Genomic DNA, 26,894 nt, shown 5'->3' on the forward strand with positions numbered 1-26,894 from the left:
ATAGAAAACCTGAGAAAAATGCTCTCAGCTTCACTTTCTCACTCAGGAAGTGGTAGGTTCCTCTGTAGACTGACTTCATTCGTCGGCCCTTTTTAAGTAAGAGTGGCAAGACCTGAGACAGGGTGTGTGGGTGTGCAGTGCTGAGATTCTAGGTTATGAGCTGTAGGAAAAGTCATCATTACATGGTTCTACTGTCTTAAGGTTAAATATGAAGAATGAAAAAATACTTTCCCATACAACAGTATTTGTATTGCAGTGCCACTCTCCTGGCACAAGTTGGTAACTGCTGATTGTCAAGTTCAGTGGTAACATTATTGACCTTTTTTTTCCTATGCAGAGACAGAGACATGCTACATTATTGTATATTGACGACCAATTTATTCTGCCTTACTGCCACTGATCAACAAAAACATGTGTAATGCAGTACTGTGACAGTTATGAATCCCTCAATATCGAAAATCCTTTTAAAGTGAATTTCATGTCATTTTAGATACCTTCACAATCCTGTGGGAAATGTAGGACTTGCATTTGTGAACTTTTCTTGTACTTTATATGCCTACAGGCATAAATGTCTGTTTGTGATGACACAGCATCATTTCTGTCCTGTATTTCACAGAATTACAGCAAATGAACATGCACACATACAGTACACAGGAGCGAACCCATTCATTTCAAGTTACTTAAACACAACTTTGACAAGTTGACCTTTAAGTGTATTCATATTTTCGTAATATGAAATGTGAATTTCTGCTTTTATTCCAACAGAGTGCCCTGGACTCTACAGAAGGGACCGAGGGAAACAGAAGGGACGGCCTCTACACTCATCTGGGCACTTGGACCTGCACCACAGCGCCCCCTCTGGTCATATTAGTTTACAACGCACTTTCATCCAATATTATCAGACATATTTAGTTACAACTGCAAAATAATCTGCTACCATGACCATTTATAGTCCAGTGCTGCTTCATCTACCAGGCTGAGTGTGTCTGCACTGCGCTCATGTTCAGAATCAGTCGATTATTTTCTTACCCTGTACTTTGATGCTGCTTCATCTATGAGACTGAGAGTGTGTCTCCTGTGTTTCTTTGAGTCTCGACACACCACACACACACAGGCTCTTTATCATCCACACCACACACATACAGGCTCTTTATCCTCCACACCACACACACAGGATGTTTATCATCCAGACAGAAGAGCTTGAGTTTCTCACTGTGCAGACTGCAGAGCACCTCAGACTCTGCTGAAGCCCCTGTAAGAAAGTCTCACACAAGTGCCTCCACCTTATGTTATCTGAAGGTGTCTTCATTTAGATTAATATCAGTGACAGACTGAAACAAGCTTTTGAAAGGCGAGGTGCACATGCAAAGTGACATTTGGGAATGCCACATTTCATTTTTCTATATGCTTACAATAAATTAGCACAGTTTCCCATGACCATGAGTCAGTCCATATAGACCTTTATCAAAGGATACAAACGGATGGACTTGGAACAGAAGTTTGGAGAAGACATGAACACAAGAACACAGGGAAAGAGGAGGAGAGAGTGAAAGAGTGAGTCAGATAGCAGGAGCTGATAAAGAGGGTGAAAGAGTGAGTCAGATAGCAGGAGCTGATAAAGAGGGTGAAAGAGTGAGTCAGATAGCAGGAGCTGATAAAGAGTGAGTCAGATAGCAGGAGCTGATAAAGAGTGAGTCAGATAGCAGGAGCTGATAAAGAGGGTGAAAGAGTGAGTCAGATAGCAGGAGCTGATAAAGAGAGTGAAAGAGTGAGTCAGATAGCAGGAGCTGATAAAGAGTGAGTCAGATAGCAGGAGCTGATAAAGAGGGTGAAAGAGTGAGTCAGATAGCAGAGAGAGAACCTGAGGAGGCCAAACGCACCATTCACTCCCAATAAAACCATTCATGACATCAGACCAGTGAGATGATAATCTCTCATGAAACAATTTATTGTCATTGATTCATACTTAATATTTAAGCCCATTTAAACAGCTTTTAATTTGTTCTACTCAGCTAAAACACGTACTGTGCTGCTTGATGGTGTTAGGGATGTCAGTTATTTAACAGAATAAGTAAACAGAAGGATGCCCACATTAATCCAGCTTCAGATCATGTTTGGAAAATTAAAGCTAATTAATTATTTTTAATTAGTTAATGATTTGCAATATTGGGAGTATGCAGGTCATGTCATCTTCAGATCCCATGTAAATTATTCAACGTTACGAAACATTCAGCAATCATAATATCTGACCTTTGTAACAGCATGAACAAGTCATTTTTGACCTGCTGTCACTGTAATTGTCACTGCTAAGACCCGTACAGTAGAATTCATACTGAAGTACGGAAACACTCTCTCAGTGAAAGTGTGTGTGAGAGTGTGTATGTGTGTGTTATTATCAGGGTCAGAGAATGACAGCTTTCCTCTGTCCCAGTCCAGCTGCACTCTGATCCTCTGGAGTTTCTGCTTCACTGTGAGAGTAGTGGGGGGCTGAGGTGGAGCACATGCTCCATATACACCCCTCTTATACCCCACACACCAGTGTCCACTCCTGGAGGTGTAGTCTCCCTTCCTCTGGGCCGACTCTGCCATCACACCCACATGCCACACTGTGTTCTCCCCAAACTCCACATCCCAGCAGTGAGTCCCTGAGTTAAAGCCCTCAGAGCCCAAGACACTGGCATACATATCAAATCTCTCTGGGTTATCAGGAAGCTGCTGGTCCTCATCACCCAATCTCACACTGGTCAGATCCTCAGACAGGATGAGTCGTGGGTGTGCAGTGTTGGGATCCAGAGTGACAGGAGCTGGAGAGAGAAAGAACACACACATGAGCTGAACACTGAGGGCCAGATGTACGTACATTTGCGAACGTAGCGTTATCAGCGTCATGGACAAACCGCAGATTGCGAACGCTGTCAGACCCAAGTTTCCGTCGTATTTATCAAACTAGTGTAAACTGCACCTTTTTCTGTCTTTCTCCGCCCATAAACGCAATTTACGAAGCAATTTACCAGTTTTTGTGGTGAAAGTATTTGTACTACCAAAAGCAACCTCAACTTTCGTTGGCTTTTCGAATGTCTTACTTTCCCTTTCACGTCATCCACTTAAACTTTTCTACTTGCTAGATTTGACCAATCTTCCGTAGCCTACTTGCACAAGTAGTTTGAGTAGAACTACTGATCTTCATTATCTCCCTGCTTGTTTACATCTTATCATGTATGGTATTATTTCATGATCGCTAAACGTTTGATTCTTTTCAATGTTGTCATCAGTTAACTTCATTCAACTGCGCTTGTATGTAGGCGCTGCCATTCAGTGGTGGACGTTCGTAAATTGCGTTTATGGGCGGAGAAAGGCAGAGAAAAGCGCAGTTTACACTAAGGATTGAACGATTGATAAATACGACGGAAACTTGGGTCTGACAGCGTTCGCAATCAGCGGTGTGTCCATGATGCTGATAACGCTACGTTCGCAAGTGTACGTACATCTGGCCTTCAGTGTCAGAGTCAATAAAATGAGCCCTTCAACGAAATTGACAAGCAGCTGTAAGTAGGCTAAGCATGCTAAATTCGACATCCAAACAGTATTCTAACGTTAGCTTTGAGATACTGCTTGATTGCATAACTTAACTTAGTTTAGTCTCCTCAATGTAGCCTATATACTATGTTGTGATAAGACCTTAGCAGAGTTAACTTCAATGCAGCAGTTTTAAACAAATTTGCGCAGCATGGTCACGATGCTAAGCGGATTTAATAGCAATTTAGCCAGACATCTTCTATGCAATGTTTCTATGTGGCAACAACAATCCTTCAACAATCGTGATTGTTTTGTTAAATGCACATGCAGAGGAGGGGCAGCGGGCTACGAGAGAGAGCGGGGCGGGGCAAGGAAAGGCTGCGTGCGTAAAAAGCGAAGCTCAATGCAAAGGATTTGATCTTATATTTAAATTAAATTAAATTAAATTAAACATAGAATATTAATGTGTGGCGGCCGGTTTTGATTTCGTAGCACACTACACATGCACACACACATACATGCACACACGACACGCACACAAACACATGAACACACATACACACACATGCACCCACACATACAAACACACTTACATACACTAACACATGGGTTCCCAAAGTGGGGGTCGGGACCCCCCGGGGTTGCGGGACGCCGAGGGGTGGGTCGCGAAATGATTTCCATAAATCAAATAAATTTGGGAAAAATAAAAGAGCTGTCACTTGACCGCACTTTAAAGACAGATTTGAATTAAAATTAAATTAATTTAAAAATACGCTTGCTGAGTTCTGGATTTCAGTCAAGAGGGAATATCCACAGCTATTCAAGGCCGCAATGGACGTACTGACGCCGTTTGGCTCCACATACCTGTGCGAAAAGACTTTCTCTGCACTAACATATATTAAAAACAAATACAGATTGCGTCTAAATGTGGAGGATAATCTCCGTGTGGCCGTCTCCACAATTAAACCAAGAATGGACTTGCTGTGTTCCGCGCATACGGCGCATCCATCTCATTAGATGAGATTAACGCTGAAACATAGTTGGCAAAATGTAAATTTGCGCAGCAACAATGTACATATGTTTACAACAGTTTGTGGATATTACCCTGACTGAGATATTCTTCTGTTAAAATGGAAATTAAAGTAATGTTTCAAAGTTAAGTTTGCACGACAGCAATAATGTGCACTTATGTTACATGTATATTATTATTTGACTAAGGCATTCTGCTTTTATCATATAGTAAATTTCTATATGTAAAATCATAACAGGCTGCTATGTTCTTTTGTGTTGTCGTTAAGCCCGTGTTTGGATAAGCCTAGTGCTTATGGCCGGTGCGCACATTTTATTTGTATTTTTTTGAGTCACATCCAGGGATAGTGGGGGTCGCCAGTCTCTGGCACGGTTATTTTGGGGGTCGCGAGTTGAAAAGTTTGGGAACCCCTGCACTAACACACGGACACACACACACAAAAAAACACACACAAAACACATATACACAATAACAACCACACACTCAATTACAAACACACAAAAAAGGAACAAAGTAGGAAATGAACACAATTTGACTAGCGTGACTTATTTTTCTGGAAAAAATGTGCTGGACTGGGCGGCGGTCATATTTTGTACCGCTCTGCGGTACATCTAGTTAATCATATCATATCTAGCACTGTTATGGTATTGATTTCAGTATAAAGAGACATATAGCTCTTTCTCGTAACATAATTTGACTTCATTTAAGAAGAGTTTAACTAATTTTAAGATGTCCTAAAAATAAGCAAATTTGGCTGCCAGTGCATTGAGCAAATTTGTCTTGATAAGTCAAACTTCTTGAATTTAGCCAAAAAGATCTTTCGACTGAGCACAAGTTAAGTCTCTTCATACTAAAAACAATAGCAGATAGATTTTTGATTTTAATATCAGATTAATTGGTCAGATTTAATTTCTTGCAGTGTATGCACACTCATTCCTAATATCTGTCTTTATCTGTGTCCATCATTTCATCCCACTGTCTACAACCCGTCCTTTCCCTTGGAGATTGCATGCAGTGTTTAGGTTTCAGGTAGCATCTATTTTAATGCCACTCTGTTAAAAACTGATACTCTGTGTGTGTGTGTGTGTGTGAGACGCAGTGTTGTAGTCAAGTCACTATGCCTCGAGTCCGAGTCCAGGTTCGAGTCCTCAGTGTTTAAGTCCGAGTCAAGTCCAAGTCATTAAAAAAAAATTCCAAGTCAAGTCAGAGTCGAGTCCACTACTCATCTGAGTCAAGTCCGAGTCGAGTCACTATTGATCCACGTCAAGTCCGAGTCGAGTCCCTATTGATCAAGTCGAGTCCAAGTCCAGCACTAAAGTAAGCATATCCTGTCGTTCCATTTTTTTCCATTGCAGATGAAATCCTTAAAAGCAAAACGGATAATCTTCTGTCTCCAAGCAGGGGTGCCATCACTTGTGTGAAAGTAGTATTGCCAAATTTCTTGCCAAACCCAATGTGTTGTATTTATTATATCGGAGAGAATACCATACCATAGCTATACCTAGCCTATAGGCCTACTCATAATAAATGAGCAATGCACATCCCAATCACACAGGCCTTTAAGTCACATGCTGTTACTGACTGCTGACAATTGTATAGGCAGTGTTGTAGAAGTTCATACTTCACAAGAGCTAGATGAACGTTGGAGTAGGCCTATTTTGTAAGAGGTAGTGTGGATCATAAAAGGGCATTTTTTGAAATTATGGCTGTTAAATAGCCTACACAATTTTAGCGCAGTTTGGGAGGGACAGAAACAGAGCAGGGCCCGTCTTGGTAGCTTCTTTCTGACTCCCGTGACGTGAACACTGGCTACCGGCAACTGCATAATTATGTTATCACTTCACTGACACTATGGAGACATAGCCTATTTCACGTCAACAATACAGTAGAGATGAAAACTAGCTTTAGGTTAACGAAGATGTAGATCATCTGCCTAATTAATTTATTTGTGCAACAGGCCATGTTCATTTCAGCGAGATGAGTGAAATAAATGTTTTTTTTAAGCTGCCATCGCCATACTATTTGCTACGATATTCACCTGTTGGAAATAGAACACGTTGCTATTTCCTTTTTGTTCGTGAGGTGGATTAGGCTATCAAATCGCTCTTTTGAACAGTAACAATAATCCAGTTCATTCGTGGTTTTAAATATAGTTGTTTCTGGCCTACCCACGAGAGGTTCAGTTTGTCAGTTTCACTTGCGCAGACACGTAGGCCTACATTGACCCTACATAAACTACAATTTAATGTTATGCTTCTATATTTTATGACACCAAAATTAAGAAGTATGCTATATCTTGATCGGGAAAACGAACTAAACGAAAACGAACTAAAATTAATATTACGAATAATTTAGATATTAAAATCATATAGCAAATTATAGCCTAATGACATACTACAATTATAACCTTATGATATATTACAAAAAAAAGTCGAGTCCTCGACGAGTCATCGAGTACAAGAACTAAACACTAAGGCCATCGCACGTATCGCTCATTCAATATCCCTGGACATTACCCACCCACTCAACCGTTACTTCTCACCCCTACCCTCTGGCAGGAGGTTTAGTAGCATAAGGTGCAATAAAGCCCGCTTCAGCAGAAGCCTGCACATAAGTCTGAATGAAAAGCAGCACTGGTTGAAGCCTGGAAATATTGTAAACAAAGTTGGACTAAAGGTCATAGTTGTACTACTGCAGAAGTTTCGTACCATTCAGGGCATTATTAGTGGGGTAATTTACAAGATAAAAGTTGGTTCCATCACGACTGCAGAACGTCATTAGTTTTTAACAACGCTACTCGACCAGGGTTCGACCAAGGGAAAAAAGGTTCTGGGAGGGTGTTTGGCTCGGGGTCATGGTGCAAAGGACCCTAGGGTGAAATTACTCCGAACCATCGCTTTAATTTGCTAGTTTATCATAGTCTACTGGTTAGACTGTTCAGTTTCCCCACGTGTGTTTAAGTTTCAAATTAATACTTTTTCTCCTTGGGACAGGCCCGTTTGAGTCTTGGAAAATACTTTTCCATTTGCATCGGGATTGAAATGATTAGAACTTAGCAGTCAATTTGAATGCAACAGCTTTGAACAAATTCGTGCAGCGTGCTAATGATGCTAACCAGATTTAATAGCAATTTAGCCAGTCGTCTTGCACAATTGTGAATGTTTGGATTACATGTGCATGAGGAGGGATGCGTCTGTTGAGAGGGAGAGAGAGAGCACGGGGCAAGGACTCATTGAGAGTATGTGTTGAGGTAGGCCTACTTCTATCGCCTACTCTGGTAGAGTTGCACATACAATGCAAGATATTTAGCCTATTTATTTATGGACAACGTAAGGCGGGAGGTGTGTGTTTTAATTATCGAATGTTCTATCGAACATATTTTTTATTGATTACATGTCTATTGCGATACATATCGATATCGTTTTATCGCCCAGCCCCGCAGGGTTGTGTACTAAGCCCCGTCCTATACACCCTCTACACAAACGACTGTACCAGCCCCTCATCCAACACCACATTCCTCAAGTACGCTGATGACACCGCAATCCTTGGCCTCCTCACAGACACTCATTCAACCCAAGAATATCTCAGCGAATGCACGAGTCCGAGTCCAAGTTCGAGTCATCAGTGCTCAAGTCCAAGTCAAGTCACGAGTCTCTAAATTTAGCTAATGACTCGGACTCGAGTTCGATTCTCGGACTCGAGTACTACAACACTGGTGAGACGTTACTGAACAGTTTCCTTGTCTGCCATCGAACCGTGGGGGTAATATTGTTCGGTTAGATAATATACCATATACCGTTGCATCCCTAGTGTTTGTGTGTGTGTGTGTGTGTGTACTCACTGTATTGTATAATCTCCTGCATCTTCTCTTCATGTGTGTGTGTGTGTGTGTGTACTCACTGTATTGTATAATCTCCTGCATCTTCTCCCAGACTCTGAACTTCAGGTTGCCCAGGTGCTTTGCGACATTGATCAGAGCTCCTGAAACCCTCTCTGGATCCTGCAGTGTGCACTGGGCTCTGGAATAACATTCAGGAGTCAGTGCTGCTGTGGGTTTGGGTTCAGAACCACAGAGAAGAGAGAGAGACAGGAGGCAGATCACTCACCTTTTCACTGTGCTCTTGTAGTTCTGTGAAATAACAAAGGTCAAAATGTGTGTTTCAAATGTTTTGATGAATTATTTTCATCTTCATAAGCCCTTAATTAGTAGTGGACTCACACCCATCCACACACAAACACACACACACACGCACAGAGTGAGTGAGAGAGAGAGATAGAAGAGAGAGAGAAAGAGAGAGCGGACATGCGCACACACACACATACATATGCATGCACACACCAATATATGCACACAAAAACATGCACAGAGGCATTCACACACTCTGCATTCAACACCATTCAAATACACCTACTGATCTAGAAACTGCACCACCTCAACGTCCCCTCCCGCCTGATCCATCTCCTCCACAACTTCCTCACCAACAGACAACAGTCCGTCCGGGTAAGCACAACAACCACACCTGCACTGACCTCCAACACAGGAGTAGGGCTGGGCGATATGGCTGAAAACTGTATCACGATATAAGTATTTCATATCGGTCGATATAGATAATTATTGATTTTTAAAAAAATCTATTTCAGATAAGGACCAGAAGGGAAAAAAAGTTACATTTAAACACGTTTATTTTAAACTGAACCTTCCTCTGATTTTAATCACCTCCGTTATCAATCAAAGCAAGCAGGGAAAAGAAATAGCAACACAATCACAAAAAACACTCAAATAAATAAATGTGCACATAAGTCTGAATGAAAAGCAGCACTGGTTGAAGCCTGGAAATATTGTAAACAAAGTTGGACTAAAGGTCATAGTTGTACTACTGCAGAAGTTTCGTACCATTCAGGGCATTATTAGTGGGGTAATTTACAAGATAAAAGTTGGTTCCATCACGACTGCAGAACGTCATTAGTTTCTGACAACGCTACTCGACCAGGGTTCGACCAAGGGAAAAAAGGTTCTGGGAGGGTGTTTGGCTCGGGGTCATGGTGCAAAGGACCCTAGGGTGAAATTACTCCGAACCATCGCTTTAATTTGCTAGTTTATCATAGTCTACTGGTTAGACTGTTCAGTTTCCCCACGTGTGTTTAAGTTTCAAATGAATACTTTTTCTCCTTGGGACAGGCCCGTTTGAGTCTTGGAAAATACTTTTCCATTTGCATCGGGATTGAAATGATTAGAACTTAGCAGTCAATTTGAATGCAACAGCTTTGAACAAATTCGTGCAGCGTGCTAATGATGCTAACCAGATTTAATAGCAATTTAGCCAGTCGTCTTGCACAATTGTGAATGTTTGGATTACATGTGCATGAGGAGGGATGCGTCTGTTGAGAGGGAGAGAGAGAGCACGGGGCAAGGACTCATTGAGAGTATGTGTTGAGGTAGGCCTACTTCTATCGCCTACTCTGGTAGAGTTGCACATACAATGCAAGATATTTAGCCTATTTATTTATGGACAACGTAAGGCGGGAGGTGTGTGTTTTAATTATCGAATGTTCTATCGAACATATTTTTTATTGATTACATGTCTATTGCGATACATATCGCTATCGTTTTATCGCCCAGCCCCGCAGGGTTGTGTACTAAGCCCCGTCCTATACACCCTCTACACAAACGACTGTACCAGCCCCTCATCCAACACCACATTCCTCAAGTACGCTGATGACACCGCAATCCTTGGCCTCCTCACAGACACTCATTCAACCCAAGAATATCTCAACACAGTCTCACTCATCAATCTTCACTCAGTGGTGTGGAAATAACTATCTCAAACTCAACATCAGCAAAACAAAAGAAATGGCTTTTGGATCCACACAAACCCACCACCCCATCATCATTTCCAATGAAACAGGGGAGACAGTAGAACATTTCAAATACCTTGGACAATTGGCAATAACCTCACCTTTGAACATCACACAACAGACATACAGAAAAAAGGAAACCAAAGACTGTCGGCAGTGCGCAAACTAAAAGGACTTCATGTTGCCCCTCATCTACTCCTACTACTGTATACCAGCATTGTCCAACCCATCCTTTTATACTGTTCCACCTGCTTCTTCAACATCCTTTCTGTAAAAAAACGTAACAAACTCACCCAACTAACCAATACTGCCACCAAAATAATAGGTCTACTTCCCCCAAACCTACAAGAACTAAACACTAAGGCCATCGCACGTATCGCTCATTCAATGTCCCTGGACATTACCCACCCACTCAACCGCTACTTCTCACCCCTACCCTCTGGCAGGAGGTTTAGTAGCATAAGGTGCAATAAAGCCCGCTTCAGCAGAAGCCTAATCCCCCTAGGAATCCAAACACTCAACAACACAAAGCCCCACAGATAAATATATGCAGTGCAATAATGTATGTTTTTCCCATGATTCCCCCAATATTTTATGTAATAGTCTGTGTCAATTACCTGTGATGTATGTAAGGTGTATGTCTGTATGTCATTCCTATGTCTGTGTTCATGTATGTGCCTTTCTGTGCCTGTGACCATGCAGGATGAAAAGCTGTACGGAAAATGTGAAAAAAGAATTTCCCTAAGGGGACAACTAATAAACTAACAAACTAACTAACTAACTAACTAACACACACACACACACACACACACACACACACACACACACAGACACCAATATATGCACACAAACACATGCACAGAGGCATTCACACACACACACACACACACACACACACACACACACACACACACACACACAGTCTGGTTCCACTTGGCGGTCTCAGCTGGTCAAATGAACAGAATATACACAGAAGTTTGACCATTTGTAACATTAAAACCAGTCATCAAAACTTAATATCAGAGAGGACCCTCAAGACACAAAGACTGGATGGCTCTGACCTGCAGGAATGTGACATCATCAGCTCCTATCTTCTCCTCTATGGCTCTAATGGTGTCTGAAAGAGATGAGATCTCTCTGCTCATCTTCTCAATCTTCTTCTTCATCATCTGACTCTTCTGCTCCTCTTCCTTCCTCAGTGTAGCTATCCTGGCTGCCTCTTCATCTCGTAGAAACTGGTGAAGCTTCTCAAACTCCTCCTTGATCTGCCTCTCTGTGTGCTGGGTCTGAGTCTGGAATAAGATCAGCAAGAAGGTCAAGGTCTTCTTGTCCCCCCGGAATAGTCTGTGGATTAGGTGTTGCTGTTATGAGTGTTTCAAATATAGCATTACTTTCACCTTAATGTGTTCAGCTGTTTTATCACAGGTGACTTTTGCATTTGCAAAAGCCTTCAGCTTCTCGTTTAAGGGATGTAGTTTGATTATGAGCTCCTCCTGGAACCAAGAAGGAAGGGGGTGGAAAGGTCTTTACCAACAATCACCACAATCAGGCTGTATTTTCTTCAGTATCGCTATGACAACAGGCTTTTACTGGCATGTTTCTAAAATGTAACATTTCAATGAGCAGGTGAGTAAAATAACATGGATAACCATCACTAAAACAACAAACGAATTCAGCTCAGGATGTTTCTCAATACATTTGGAAGTTCTTCATGAGGCAGAAAAGGGTTTAAAGGAAAGTGCTGCCACCTAGTGATGAATTACAGTAACTGCAGCAACCACTGGCATTTTGAATTCTGTGATTAGTAAATAATTATAACCTCCACGCAGCGAAGCGGCGGTCATATAGGTTTAGTCAGATTTTTTTGTTTGTTTTCTTTCTTCTTTTTCGCATGGCCAATTTTCCGTCAAAGATTCCTGGGACACTGAAAAACCGGGGTACACGAAACTTGGTGGGCACGTAGCCCCACATGGATAGCATGGAACCATCATTTTTCGTTTTGATCTGTAGCCCCCCCGCTGGACTGGACCCCGGAAAAGAGGGTAGGGCAGACACAGTTTTCTGTGAATATCTCGAGAACCGTAGGGTTTAGGAGGACCACCTTTTTTTTGTATGTTGATCTTAAGGGGCCATGTCAACCCATTCCATAACCACTCATTTCATGTATAGCGCCACCTAGTTAAAAACAAAAAAGTAAAAATGAGGTGTTGTAATCACAGCTATCTGTGACCTAACATGGTCAAAACTGCACGAAATTGGAAGTGTAGGATCATTATGACACCCTCTGAATGCACGCCAAGTATCGTGGAATTCCGTTCATGGGGGGCCACACAATAAATTAATTTATGTTACTGTACACCAACTGGCCTGTAGGTGGCCGGACACAGTTTTCTGTGAATATCTCGAGAACCGTAGGGCCTAGGAGGACCACTTTTTTTTGTATGTTGGTCTTAAGGGGCCATGTCAACCCATCCCATTACCACTTATTTCATGTATAGTGCCACCTAGTTAAAAATTAAAAGGCAAAAAATTAGGTGTTTTAATCACAATATTTCTGGCTGACATGGTCAAAACTGCACAAAATTGAAAGTGTATGATCATTATGACACCTTCCAAATGCATGCCAAGTTTCGTGGACTTTCGTTCATTAATTTATGAGTACATTTAGTGACCGTATTTCTGTGAATATCTTGAGAACTGTAGGGCCTAGGATGACCAATTTTTTGCGTATGTTTCCCTCCAGGGGTCATGTTAACCCATTCCATATGCACACATGTGCATAAACAGATACACACGCACACACATACATTCACAGTAATTATACATATGACACATACTCACACAGTAGACATATGTACGCATGCATGCACATGCACACACACAGGCACATACACAGGCACACACACAAGAACATGCACGCACACACAAAACACACACACCCACACACACATAAACATAAACATGTACACGCATACATGCACACAATTCAAGAATTTCTCAGAATTATGAACAGGCAAGATGGGGGTGGGGTTGTATAAAATGTATTTTACATGTGAAATCTATGAACTAATCATGTTTTGGTACTTGTTGTCTAGCAGATACCAGTGAGAATTGAGTGTGCATAATGCAATTCAGTGAGACAGTTAGTGTTCGGTTCTTTAAGATTACGTCAGCTGCTGAGGGTTCCTCTTATAGGGTTAATCATATATGAGGGTTCCTCTTATAGAGTTAATCATATATGCCTTTCAGCGTGACTTTTTTTTGTGGAAAAAATGTGCTGGACTGAGCGGCGGTCATATTTTGTACCGCTCTGTGGTACATCTAGTTGTATATAATGATGGGCTAAATAATAGGCTGTACAGTATGTTATATAGTATATTTATATTGTTCATCATCCAAATCAAAATATATTTCAGTTGTTATACTCAGACTTACCTTTCGGTCAGCTGCTGCTTCATCAACAGGACTGCACCAGTGACTCCTGTAGAGTTTTGAGTCTCGACACGAGTAACACACGAGGTGCTGATCATTATGACAGAACAGCCTGAGTGGGTCGCCATGGAGACTACAGAGTGCTCCTCTCTGACTTGTCAGTACGTCTCTCTCCTGTAAATACCTCTCACACAAGTTTCTTAATGCCAAGCTGACTGGAGGGTCCTCCTTTGATGACCTCCTCCTGCAGACTGGACATTCTCTGGATGGTTTTGTGTTCCAGAACCGCTGCAGACAAACTTTACAGAAGCTGTGAGAGCAGGTGAGGAGCACAGGGTCCTTGTAGATCTCAGTGCACACAGGACAAGATAGATCCTCCTCCAGCCTTGAAGCCATTTTTCACACAGCAACTTTACTTTCACTTTCACAAGATTAAAAAAAGGCAGTTTTTTCAATTCTGTCTTTTAACTTAACATTACTAACATGTCAACCTCTTCCCAAAAACAACCATGTCTAGTTTGATTGTTTATCTAGTTTAATTCCCACCTGCTGGTGTCGTTCAGTCGAGGTGTAGCAGGGACCAGAGCAGCCGTCTGTCACTGAGCTTCACTTCCTGCTCTGTCACCGAGCTTCACTTCCTGAGTCAGAGGGAGGGGTCTGGAGGAGCTGCAAGCTGATTGGTCAATGTCACATTCCTTCACAAGAACCAGTTGTTCAGTATAAGTATAAGTATATATACTCTTTTGATCCTGTGAGGTCTCTGCATTTATCCAAATCTGTGAATTAGTGAAACACACTCAGCACTCAGTAAAAACACAGTGAGGTGGAGCACACACTAATCCCGGCGCAGTGAGCTGCCTGCATCAACAGCGGTGCTCGGGGAGCAGTGAGGGGCCTTGCTCAAGGGCACTTCAGCTGCTTTCTACTGGTCGGGGTTCGAACCAGCAACCCTCCGGTTACAAGTCCGAAGCCACGGCTGCCCCTGCAATGTTCAGTCCCTTCAGTCAGGTTCAGGTTCAAAGTAACAGGTTCAGTGAACTCTAACTGACCGGCATAAACACAGAATCAGTGCTTGTAGGTGTGTATATTTGTAGTTTAAAAATACTGCCAAATATGTTGTATTAAAATTAGGGCTGTCAATCGATTAAAAAAATAATCTAATTAATTACATACTCTGTGATTAATTAATCTAAATTAATCACATATATGATTTTTGCTGTGAAAGTATTTTGAATATTTAAATTCAAATCAATCATTGAATAATCAGCATTAGTGACATTAAAGTTCAAAAACTCTATGTTATGTAAGGGATAATGTATAGAACGCCGGTCATTACTGGGAAAATAAGTCCCGACAGGGTGAACTGGACCCCGACGCGCAGCGGAGGGGTCTTGTTCCGCCCTGAAGGGACTTATTTTCACAGTGATGACCGGCGTTCTATATATTATCCCGCTTATTATACGGCTACTTGCCAAAACGAAATAATAAACTCCCTACGATATCACTTTAGCCTACATAACCTAGCCTATTTGTTACCGTTCATCGTGGCATTTGCTGAGAAACAAATAGTTCGCAACAACACACGCTGCTGAACTTGAATCAAACATTCTTTAGAACACAGCTGATCAACCGTCTGCTTTCACGTTTGAATGAAGTTCCAGTCCTTGCGTAGTGATATGAAAGACGTATCAGAAGCACAAAACCCGTTGCCATTGACAGCGGTAATTATATGTTTGCAGCGGTAATTTCATGAATATATCTTACCGCTAGAACTTTGGGAAATCCCATTCAAGTCAATGGAGCGTTCTACTAGCATTGTGAAGAGCCGTATAATAAGTTGTTAATAATCTATGATATGACCTAATATGCTGAGGAAATAAATTCAAAAGTGCTTCGGGAAGAAGGTTTTTTATCACATACATTGCAGAGGACTTTATTTTAATCAACACTTTATTTTTATCAACACCATCAAGCCGTTTTTGAAAACTAAATGTTCCAATCAATGATCTAGGCCATTGGTTCCCAAAGACTGGGTCGTGACCCACAGGTGGGTCGTAGGAGATTTTATTTGGGTCGCCAGCATAGCCTAGTGACAATTTATGTTGTGTAATACCCCTAGCTTATACCTTATATAGCTTAGGAAAGCTAACAGCTTTCTATTAGGATCTAGTTTGTTAACTACCAGTCACGAGTTGGGTCGCGATAGTCTGTCATTTTTAAAAACTGGGTCCCCAGAAAAAAAGTTTGGGAAACACTGATCTAGGCAGCACATTTTCTTCCCTCTCCTTCATTTTACAGTCTAATGGTTACTGACTACAACGGCTCGGGGTCAAAGGTCATACAGAATCGATTAATCTGCGTTATTTTTTTTAATCAGTTATTTTTTCTCAAATTAATTAATCAAAATTAATCAGTTATTTTGACAGCCCTAATTAAAATAAAACACTTTTGAAGATGTGATGACATCATAAAAGTGCATAACGATAGATGTAACCTCTGATTGGTGCTGACTTAGTCATTTGCCCAGACTTGTTGGGAACACAATGTTGAGATTCAGGAAGATGATCCAGTGTAAGATGAGTAGGCTGCTCAACACATAGAAGAATGAGGACTCAGGAACAGTGTTTTATATACAGTGATGCACATCAAAGGAGAGACAGCATGACTTCACCCTAAAGATCCACCAGTTTCTCTAATTAGACAAGGAATTAGTTAGTGTTTAAGTATATTTCCAGGCTTATGGAATAGGGCGTTGGTCATCCCAGTTTATGTGCACCACACTGAATCAGACTCTGACTCAGATAGCTCCTGACACAGAAACAACATAATATTCCTCTTTTCTCATACAAAGATATCCACCGGGACAGTAGAGGAAGAGACCAAGGGAAACAGCGGTGTATACCTGCGCAAACACCTGGGCACTATCTGAAGGTATGTTCATTTAGCGGTGACCATAGACATATATAGCAGGAGCTGATAAAGAGGGTGAAAGAGTGAGTCAGATAGCAGGAGCTGATAAAGAGGGTGAAAGAGTGAGTCAGATAGCAGGAGCTGATAAAGAGTGAGTCAGATAGCAGGAGCTGATAAAGAGGGTGAAAGAGTGAGTCAGATAGCAGGAGCTGATAGATGCTCCATCAATGCTTAATTAGTGGGGGAGCTAGAGGGAGCTCTGCTCCTGTACCTCTGAGTTATAACCACTTGAGTTCCCCCATCTCTAGTTGGCACATCGATTTGGTGTGATGTACAGTACGCCCTAAAAGCAGTGCAGGTAAGCCTGGCCAAGTTGGCAGCCCTGAGGTCCACACATCTTGATGAACTGTACTGTGCACCAACCTGACCAAGTTGTAGGCTTTGTATGTGCAATGCCTGTTAGTCTTAAAACGATGAACAGACACTCAAGGACATTCATTGACAGACCCCCATTTACCATAATCCTATATTACATTACATTACATTACATTTGGCTGACGCATTTTTAGCCAAAGCGACTAACAACATGGTAAACAGTTTAAGTTTTAGAGCAATTCTCAACAATTTTAGGACAATTCAAAAAGACGTTAGAGTACAGTAAGAATAAGTGCATCAGTGAGTGCTGTTTGGATCCAAAACGCTATATGTTTGGATCCAAAACGCTACATCTCCATTTTAAAAACTCATTTATTGAAAAGTAATTTATTATGTATTTCAGGTGATATAAATAACATCAGTGGAGTATAATCTTGGGACATGATATCGTTTAGTACTTAAATGTTAACTGATATCAAATCGTATGTGTTGTGAATGGTGGATGTTGTGATAGTGATACCCATGTAAGCCATGATGCTACATATGTTCTTTGTATTGTAGGGACAAATGCCATGGGTGTATTTATGCTAAAGATACATTGACTTTTTACTGTTGGTAGTTTTTCATAGATTGTATTTTTGGTGCAAAACTTTGATGTACAAAATTGAATTGAGTTCATGTGACGCCACAATTGTCTATTTGGGTGTCATCCAAAATCAGAGAGCGAACCTGAGGAGGCCAAACGCGCCATTCACTCCCAATAAAACAATTCATGACATCAGACCAGTGTGAGATGATAATCTCTAGCATGAAACAATTTATTGTCATTGATTCATACATAATATTTAAGCCCATTTAAACAGCTTTTACTGTTTTTACTCAGCTAAAACGCGTACGGGGCTGCTTGACGGTTCTAGGGATGTCAGTTATTTAACAGATTAAGTAAACAGAAGGATGCCCACATTAATCCAGCTTCAGACAATGTTGGAAAATTAAAGCTAATGAATTATAATTTTAGAAAACAGCATGTTAATGATTTGCAATATTGGGAGTATGCAGGTCATGTCATCTTCAGATCCCATGTAAATTATTCAACGTTACGAAACATTCAGCAATCATAATCTCTGACCTTTGTGACAGCATGAACAAGTCATTTTTGACCTGCTGTCACTGTAATTGTCACTGCTAAGACCCGTACAGTAGAATTCATAGTGAAATACGGAAACACTCTCTCAGTGAAAGTATGTGTGAGAGTGTGTAGGTGTGTGTTATTATCAGGGTCAGAGAATGACAGCTTTCCTCTGTCCCAGTCCAGCTGCACTCTGATCCTCTGGAGTTTCTGCTCCACTGTGAGAAGAGTGGAGGGCTGTGGTGGAGCACGTGCTCCATATTCAGTACCAGTATAATACACATACCACTGTCCACTCATGGAGGTAAAGTTTCCCTTCCTCTGGAGAGACTCGGTCATCACACCCACATGCCACAGTGTGTTCTCTTCAACCTCCACATCCCAGCAGTGAGTCCCTGAGTTAAAGCCCTCAGAGCCCAGGACACTGAGATACGTATCAAATCTCTCTGGGTTATCAGGAAGCTGCTGCTCCTCATCACCACGTCTCACACTGGTCAGATCCTCAGACAGGATGAGATTGGGTTTTGCAGTGTTGGGATCCAGAGTCACAGGAGCTGCAGAGAGAAAGAACACACACATGAGCTGAACACTGAGTGATGTGTGATGAGGATGTGAATGATGGTCATTATTAATAGGGCTGAGTGATGTGTGATGAGGATGTGGATGATGGTCATTATCAATAGGGCTGAGTGATGTGTGATGAGGATGTGAATGATGGTCATTATTAATAGTGGTGTTACCAAGTGTAATGGCAGGAGAAGTAGTAACAGTGAAATGCTCTTTAGTCATCAGGATGAAGGGATCCCAGCTGTGGGAATGTTTGTGGAATGATGGGGGAATATCACTGCTTTATTCTCACTCATGTTCCATCTCTGTCCTTATCTTTTCACACCAGCTACAGATATCCATTCTTTCCTGTGGAGATTACGAGTATTTAGAAATGTGCGTCTCTCTCTCTCTCTGTGTGTGTGTGTGTGTCTCTGTGTGTTTGTGTGTGTGTGTGTGTGTCTCTCTCTCTGTGTGTGTGTGTGTGTGTGTGTGTGTGTGTGTCTGTGTGTTTGTGCGTTTGTGTGTGTGTCTCTCTCTCTCTCTCTCTCTGTGTGTGTGTGTGTGTGTGTGTGTGTGTCTCTCTCTCTCTCTCTCTGTGTGTGTGTGTGTCTCTCTCTGTGTACTCACAGTATTGAACTCCTACTCCTATATTGATCTCCTGCATTGTCTCCCAGACTTTTACTCACAGGAGAGGACAGTGATAGTGGAATGATGGGGGAAGAATAATTACTGCATACACTGCAAAAACTGCTTAAACTCTAACCAAGTGTTATTAATCATATCATATCTACCACTGTTATGGTATTGATTTCAGTATAAAGAGACTTACCTAGCGCTTTCTCGTAACATCATTTGACTTAATTTAAGAAGAGTTTGACTTATTTTAAGATGTCTACTGAAAACAAGCAAATTTGTCCTAAAAATAAGCAAATTTGGCTGCCAGCGCGTTGAGCAAATTTGTCTTGATAAGTCAAACTTCTTGAATTTAATCAAAAAGATACAGGCAGTTGTATAATCTATGGTTTTCTAGCCACTTTTTAGCTACTTTCGGGTAACGCGGAACGACGAGCTGCGTCATTTTTAATGTCTTTATGCATGGTGGAGTGCTACAGCATGACGGTCATTCTTGTAACAAATTTTATGACAAAGAGGCCTAATTGGAGATGTTTGAGTGATGCGTTGTTATCACTGGTAACAACACTTGTTATATTAATAAATGCATATTAAAATGCTCAAAACAATGCTCCAAGAAGTAGGGGGATTGCGTTCCCCCGCGTCCAACGCCCACTACACCCCTGTTGATAAGTCAAACTTCTTAAATTTAGTCAAAAAGATCTTTCGACTGAGCATTAGGTAAGTCTCTTCATACTAAAAACATTACCAGATAGAGTTTTTGATCTTAATATCAGATTAATTGGTCAGATTTAATTTCTTGCAGTGTATGCACATCATATCTGTCTTTATCACTGTGCCCATCATTTCATCACACTGTCTACAACCCGTCCTTTCCCTTGGAGATTGGATGCAGTGTTTAGGTTTCAGGTAGCATCTAGTTTTAATGCCACTCTGTTAAAAACTGATACTCTGTGTGTGTGTGTCTGCGTCTGTGTGTGTGTGTGTGAGAGAGAGAGAGAAAGAGAGAGCATGTGTGTGTGTGTGTGTACTGACGTTACTGAATTGTTTCCTCGTCTGTCATCAAACCATGGGGGGAATATTGTTCGGTTAGATCAGTGTTTTTCAACCACTGTGCCGGGGCACACTAGTGTGCCATGAGAGATCATCAGGTGTGCCGCAGAAAATTACCCAAATGTCACTCACTGGTCCAGAAAAGCAACTGTTGCATCAAAGAATTTATAACCACATACTCTCATTGATTGTATGATTGCACTATTTGTGGTATGCAGGCATTGTACAACGGGGGCCCCATATCCAGTATTCACAGAATCATAACATATCCAGTTCATAACAACAATTAAATTACATGTACATATAGTCACCTACAAATGAAACAGAGGGCGCTTGTTTTATTGAACAGGTCTTGCATAGAAGCCATAATAAGGCCATATCTGTGTATTATTTGAAATTTTAGGCTATGGTATGTTTATTTTTTCTTCACACAGGATGTTAGTGTGCCGTGGGACATTTTAAGTGTCAAAAGTGTGCCGTGGCACAAAAAAGGTTGAAAAACACTGGGTTAGATAATATACCGTATATACTATTGCATCCCTAGTGTGTGTGTGTGTGTGTGTGTGTGTGTGTGTGTGTGTGTGTGTGTGTGTGTGTGTGTGTGTGTGTGTGTGTGCGCGAGTGTGTGTGTGTGTGTACAGAACTCACTGTATTGAACCACATCCTGCATCTTCTCCCAGACTCTTCAGGTTGCCCAGGTGCTTTGCCACATTGATCAGAGCTCCTGAAACCCTCTCTGGATCCTGCAGTGTGCACTGGGCTCTGGAATAACATTCAGGAGTCAGTGCTGCTGTGGGTTTGGGTTCAGAACCACAGAGAAGAGAGAGACAGGAGGCAGATCACTCACCTTTCCACTGTGCTCTTGTAGTTCTGTGAAATAACAAAGGTCAAAATGTGTGTTTCAAATGTTTTGATGAAGTATTTTCATCTTCATAAGCTTAAAATTAGTAGTGGACTCACCCACACACCCACACACATACACACACAGAGAGAGAGAGAGAGAGAGAGAGAGAGAGAGAGAGGACATGCGCACATACACACATACATATGCATGCACACACACACACACACACACAGTCTAGTTCCACTTGGTGGTCTCAGCTGGCCACATGAACAGAATATACCCAGAAGTTTGACCATTTGTAACATTAAAACCAGTAATTAAAACTTAATATGAAAGGACCCTGAAGACACAAAAACTGGACGGTTCTGACCTGCAGGAATGTGACATCATCAGCTCCCATCTTCTCTTCTATGGCTCTGATTGTGTCTGAAAGAGATGAGATCTCTCTGCTCATCTTCTCAATCTTCTCCTTCATCATCTGACTCTTCTGCTCCTCTTCCTCCCTCAGTGCAGCTATCCTGGCTGCCTCTTCATCTCGTAGAAACTGGTGAAGCTTCTCAAACTCCTCCTTGATCTGCTTCTCTGTGTGCTGGACCTGAGTCTGGAAAAAGATCAGCAAGAAGGTCAAGGTCGTCTTGTTCCCCCTAGAACATGCTGTGGATTATGTGTTGCTGTTATAAGTGTTTCAAATAAAGCATTACTTTCACCTTAATGTGTTCAGCTGTTTTATCACAGGTGACTTTTGCATTTGCAAAAGCCTTCAGCTTCTCGTTTAAGGGATGTAGTTTGATTATGAGCTCCTCCTGGAACCAAGAAGGAAGGGGGTGGAAAGGTCTTTACCAACAATCACCACAATCAGTCTGTATTTTCTTCAGTATCGCTATGACAACAGGCTTTTACTGGCATGTTTCTCAAATGTAACACAATTTCAGGAACATTTCAATGAGCAACTGAATAACATAACATGGATAATCACCATTAAAACAACAAACAAATTTAGCTCAGGATTTTTGATTTGGAAAGTCTTCATGAGGCAGAAAAGGATTGAAAGTAAAGTGCTGCCACCTAGTGTTGAATTACAGTAACAGCAGCAACCACTGGCATTTTGAATTCTGTGATTAGTAAATAACTGTAAATAATGATGGACTAAATAATAGGCTGTACAGTATGTTATATAGTATATTTATATTGTTCATCATCCAAACAAAAATATATTTCAGTTGTTATACTCAGACTTACCTTTCGGTCAGCTGCTGCTTCATCAACAGGACTGAACTGGTGACTCCTGTGGAGTTTTGAGTCTCGACACGAGTAACACACAAGCTGCTGATCATCATGACAGAACAGCCTGAGTGTGTCACCATGGAGACGACACAGTGGTCCTCTCTGACCTCTCTCCTGTAAGTAAACCTCACACAAGTTTTTTAACGCCAAGCTGACTGGAGGGTGCTCCTTTGATGACCTCCTCCTGCAGACTGGACATTCTCTGGATCCTTTGGTGTGCCAGAACTGCTGCAGACAGACTTTACAGAAGCTGTGAGAGCAGGTCAGGACCACAGGATCCTTGTAGATCTCACACAGGACAAGATAGATACTCCTCCAGCCTTGAAGCCCTTTTCCATACAGCAACTTTACTTTCACTTGCACAAGATTAAAAAAAAAAATAGTTTCTCAATTCTGTCTTTTAACTTATTGTTACTAACATGTCAAGCTCTTCCCAAAAACAACTATGTCCAGGTTGATTGTTTATCTAGTTTAATTCCCACCTGCTGGTGTTGTTCAGTACAGGTGTAGCAGAGAGCAGAGCAGCCGTCTGTCATTGAGCTTCACTTCCTTCTTCAGGACAGGTGAGTCAGAGGGAGGGGTCTGGAGGAGCTGCAAGCTGATTGGTCAGTGTCACATTCCTTCACAGAAACAGTTGTTCAGTCCCTTCAATCAGGTTCAGAGTAGCAGGTTTAGTGAACTCTAACTGACCGGCATAAACATAAAGAATCAGTGCTTGTTTGTCTGCTTTCCACACAACTGATCTCCCATTCTCACTAAAGATAATATGTTCATTCACAGAGACCTGAATATAATGTGAGTGACACATACTGTATGCACACACTCACATCAGATGTGGACTTCAGTCATTTACCAGCTTGTATACAGCACTAAAGCATGCATATCATAAGGGCTCCAATCAGTATTAGTATGTAGGCTACAGCACTAAGGATGCAGACCATAAGGACTCCAATCAGTATTAGTATGTAGGCTACAGCACTAAGGATGCAGACCATAAGGGCTCCAATCAGTATTAGTATGTAGGCTACAGCACTAAGGATGCAGACCATAAGGGCTCCAATCAGTATTAGTATGTAGGCTACAGACATGAATATATTGTTTGTGTTTGACTAAAATATAGGAAAATGCTGCAGCAATGTGTCTTTCCAACTTTCTCTTTAAGTTTGGCTGCGGCAGTATGAGGTTCTGCAGCATTATGAAGATGATCCAGTCAATGCTCAATACACAGATGAATGAGGACACAGTAAGACCAATGGTAGCAAAAATTGGGTTTTTAAAGCGTTTTATTTACACATCAAAAGAGAGGCAGCATGACTTCACCTAAAGATCCACCAGTTTCTTAGCCTGGTCCTACCAGACTCTCGTACATTTCAAAATGTACAGTCTGGCCACTTTCCATTGCGTTAACTTCCTTGGAGGCAAGTACTCTGTTGAAGTTTAAAACTACTGGATCTGCCCAGAGCCATTCTGGATCTGCCATAACCAATCGCTAACGTTTGGTCGAGACGTATGTCTGGCTCAATCTAGCGCACGACCTCACCGTTATCGTTCTCAGCCACTCCCTCTGTTCGCTGATTGGACCTGCAGATTTTTGCAGGAGAAAACCTGTGAATATACCACAGACCCAGACGACGTACTGAAGGGAAATGAAAATTGAGCGGAAGTACGTAGGAGGGCGGAGCCAGGCTACCAGTTTCTGTCAATAGACAAGGAATTAGTTAGCGTTTAAGTATACAGCGGGGAAAATAAGTATTGAACACGTCAACATTTTTTTCAGTAAGTATACTTCCAATGAGGCTATTTGCATGAAATTTTCACCAGACATTAGTATTAACTCAGATAATCCACCCATATAAAAAAATCCAAACATTAAAGTCCATAGGTAGAGTTATGTGCAATAAAGTGGAATGACACAGGAAAAAAGTATTGAACACGCCTGCTGAAATTTCTTAAATACTTTGTGGAAAAGCCTTTATTCATAATGACAGCTTTAAGGCATTTCCTGTATGATGAAACTAATCAGTGACAGTATTCTGGTGTGAGTTTGGCCCATTCTTTTAAACAGATAGTCCTTTAATATTGAAGATTTCAGGGGTCCCTGTTGTGAATCCTGATCTTTAGTTAACTTCCAAAACTGTTCAATTGAATTAAAGTCAGGGCCTTGATTTCCTTTCTCTGAAACCAATTGAGAGTTTCCCTTGCTGAATGGTTTGGATCATTGTCCTGCTGGAAGGTCTAGCCATGTGTCATCCTCATCATCCTGGTGGATGTAAAGATTCTTCCGGAACAAAATGACTCCATTCATCATTCCTTCAACTGTATGAAGTCTGCTAGTACCATGAGATGAAAAACAGCCCACACCATGATGCCACCACCTCCAAACCTCACTGTTGGTAGGGTATTTTTAGGGTGATGCACAGTGCCATTTCTCCTCCAAATATGGTGTGTAGTATGACATCCGAAAAGTTTAATTTTTAACCAGAATACATTCTCTCAGTATTTCATAGGATTGTTCAAATGTTGTGTAGCAAACTTTCAACGAGCTTTGACATGTTTTTCTTCAGCAATAGAGTCATGCAGGATGAGCGTGCATAGAGGCCATGGCGGTGGAGTGCATTACCTATGATTTTCTCTGTAACAATTGTACCTGCTGCCTCCAAATCTTTCTGGAGCTTTCTCAGAGTGGTCCTTGGCTCTTAGGCTACTCTTCTGACTATCCTTCTGACTTCCTGGTCAGAAATCTTGCAAGGAGATCCTGTGCATGGCCAGTTGATGATGTAGTGATGTTCCTTCCACTTGCAAATAATGGCTCCAATACTGCTTGCTGGATGATTCTGAAGTTTTGAAGTGCATCTGTAACCAGTTCTATTAATATGTTTTGCAACAATAAGGTTGCAAAGATCTTGGGAGAGCTCTTTGCTTTTACCCATCATGAAATGTTTCTTGTGTGACACCTTGCTAACAAAAACCTTTTTATAGCCCACCAGTATGTACTAACCCAGCTTATATCAATTTGTACAGATAGGAGGGATAATTTCTCTAACTACTTATGGATTCCAGTTTGTTCCTTGCCATTCTTTGCGTTTGTGTACTGCTTTTTCTTAGCGTGTTCAATACTTTTTCCCTGTGCCATTCCACTTTTTTACTCATAACACTACTTTTAGACATTAATGTTTGGATTTTTATATATGTGTGGATTACCTAAGTTAATACTAATGTCCGGTGAAAATTTAATGCGAATAGCCTCACTGGAAGAATACTTACTGAAAAAAATGTTGACGTGTTCAATACTTATTTTCCCCGCTGTATTTCCAGGTTGATGGCATTGGTCCTCCCATTTTACATGGACCACACTGAATCAGACTCTGTTTAGTGCAAACCCTCAAAATAATGGGATTGGTGGTTTTTAATAATGTTGTTTATATGTTATTTTAAGAGCGCATTGTCAACAGTCATATTGGTGGGTGCACAACACACCATCCTTCTATCATCCATGAACGTGCACCAGCGCACATCCATGCAAAACATTACAAATTGCATGATTACATAATTAGAATAAAGATATTACGAAATACTGTACATCTCATGATGAGTAGTTATTCACCATTATTTGCAAATTGGTAATGACGGTTAAAAGTGATTAGGGGAGAGGCGAGAGACACGTATGGAGCACAGCTGAAGACGCACTGTCACGAGATATAAGCAACTCCTCTGCAGGATAAATGTTTTTTTATTCAGTCATTTGAGCAATATTAGGGTAAGTGTTGCTTTTTCCAGCCTATGTTTTCGATGGTAACCTATTGTCAGTCAATAGTAAAAGTAACTGCATATAACATACCTGTCAACATTTAGCTTTCCAAAAACGGGAGATTTTTTTTCGGGGGAGGGGGGGTGGCAGTGTTTATACCGGATCTGTGTTTGCATATTTAATAAGTTTCATACACGTGTTTTAACACTGCATTTCGGTCGTTGCTTTTACCTTACCATTACCTTACGCATGCCAGTTATGTATCCACCAGCTGCCTGCCTGCAGCCTACTTCCAAAACTCCAAAGCTGCTTGCTGTCAGATTTGGTTCCGAGGGCACAAGTTCAGTGTATCAACAACACTCAATAACAGTTTATGTGATGTGTTAATCAATTAAATTCCCAACAATTTCACAACAGCTAGTTCTGGAGTAGGCCATTCAACTAGCCCGCTTGCTTACGACGAGACTCAGGCTGCGCAGTCGGCACCCGCTTCCTTATTTGGGTTTTGGGTTGCCAGGTTTTAGCCTATGACAAA

General features: G+C 41.3%; 1 protein-coding gene and 1 pseudogene across 1 annotated transcript; both read right to left on the reverse strand.

The window, feature by feature from the left end:
* Positions 1–1,919: 1,919 nt before the first annotated feature.
* On the reverse strand, positions 1,920–14,444 carry LOC143100080 (zinc-binding protein A33-like). Its single transcript, XM_076263019.1, has 6 exons — positions 13,838–14,444; positions 11,800–11,895; positions 11,464–11,694; positions 8,653–8,675; positions 8,447–8,565; positions 1,920–2,804 (listed from the first exon to the last, which is right to left on the reverse strand). The coding sequence occupies exons 1-6, from the start codon at positions 14,228–14,230 to the stop codon at positions 2,272–2,274; spliced, it is 1,395 nt and encodes a 464-aa protein (XP_076119134.1). The 5' UTR covers positions 14,231–14,444; the 3' UTR covers positions 1,920–2,271.
* Positions 14,445–17,533: 3,089 nt separating this feature from the next.
* Positions 17,534–24,010, reverse strand: LOC143099506 (zinc-binding protein A33-like; annotated as a pseudogene).
* Between the last annotated feature and the right edge of the window lie 2,884 nt (positions 24,011–26,894).

The sequence above is a fragment of the Alosa pseudoharengus genome, unplaced genomic scaffold, assembly GCF_046254945.1.
Source record: "Alosa pseudoharengus isolate Yale_2024_CS ecotype anadromous, Long Island Sound unplaced genomic scaffold, YU_APseudo_1.1 YU_APseudo_1.1_scf_3, whole genome shotgun sequence".
Classification (NCBI taxonomy): Eukaryota; Metazoa; Chordata; class Actinopteri; order Clupeiformes; family Clupeidae; genus Alosa; species Alosa pseudoharengus.

What these genes read in the sequence shown, in the direction of transcription:
- LOC143100080 (XM_076263019.1), bottom strand. Translation starts at nt 14,230, where the DNA reads ATGGCTTCAAGGCTGGAGGAGGATCTATCTTGTCCTGTGTGCACTGAG. An exon ending in AAGCAGCAGCTGACCGAAAG is followed by an intron (nt 11,896 to 13,837) that starts GTAAGTCTGAGT and finishes TCTTGGTTCCAG; the next exon opens with GAGGAGCTCATAATCAAACT. An exon ending in ATGATGTCACATTCCTGCAG is followed by an intron (nt 8,676 to 11,463) that starts GTCAGAGCCATC and finishes GTTATTTCACAG; the next exon opens with AACTACAAGAGCACAGTGAA.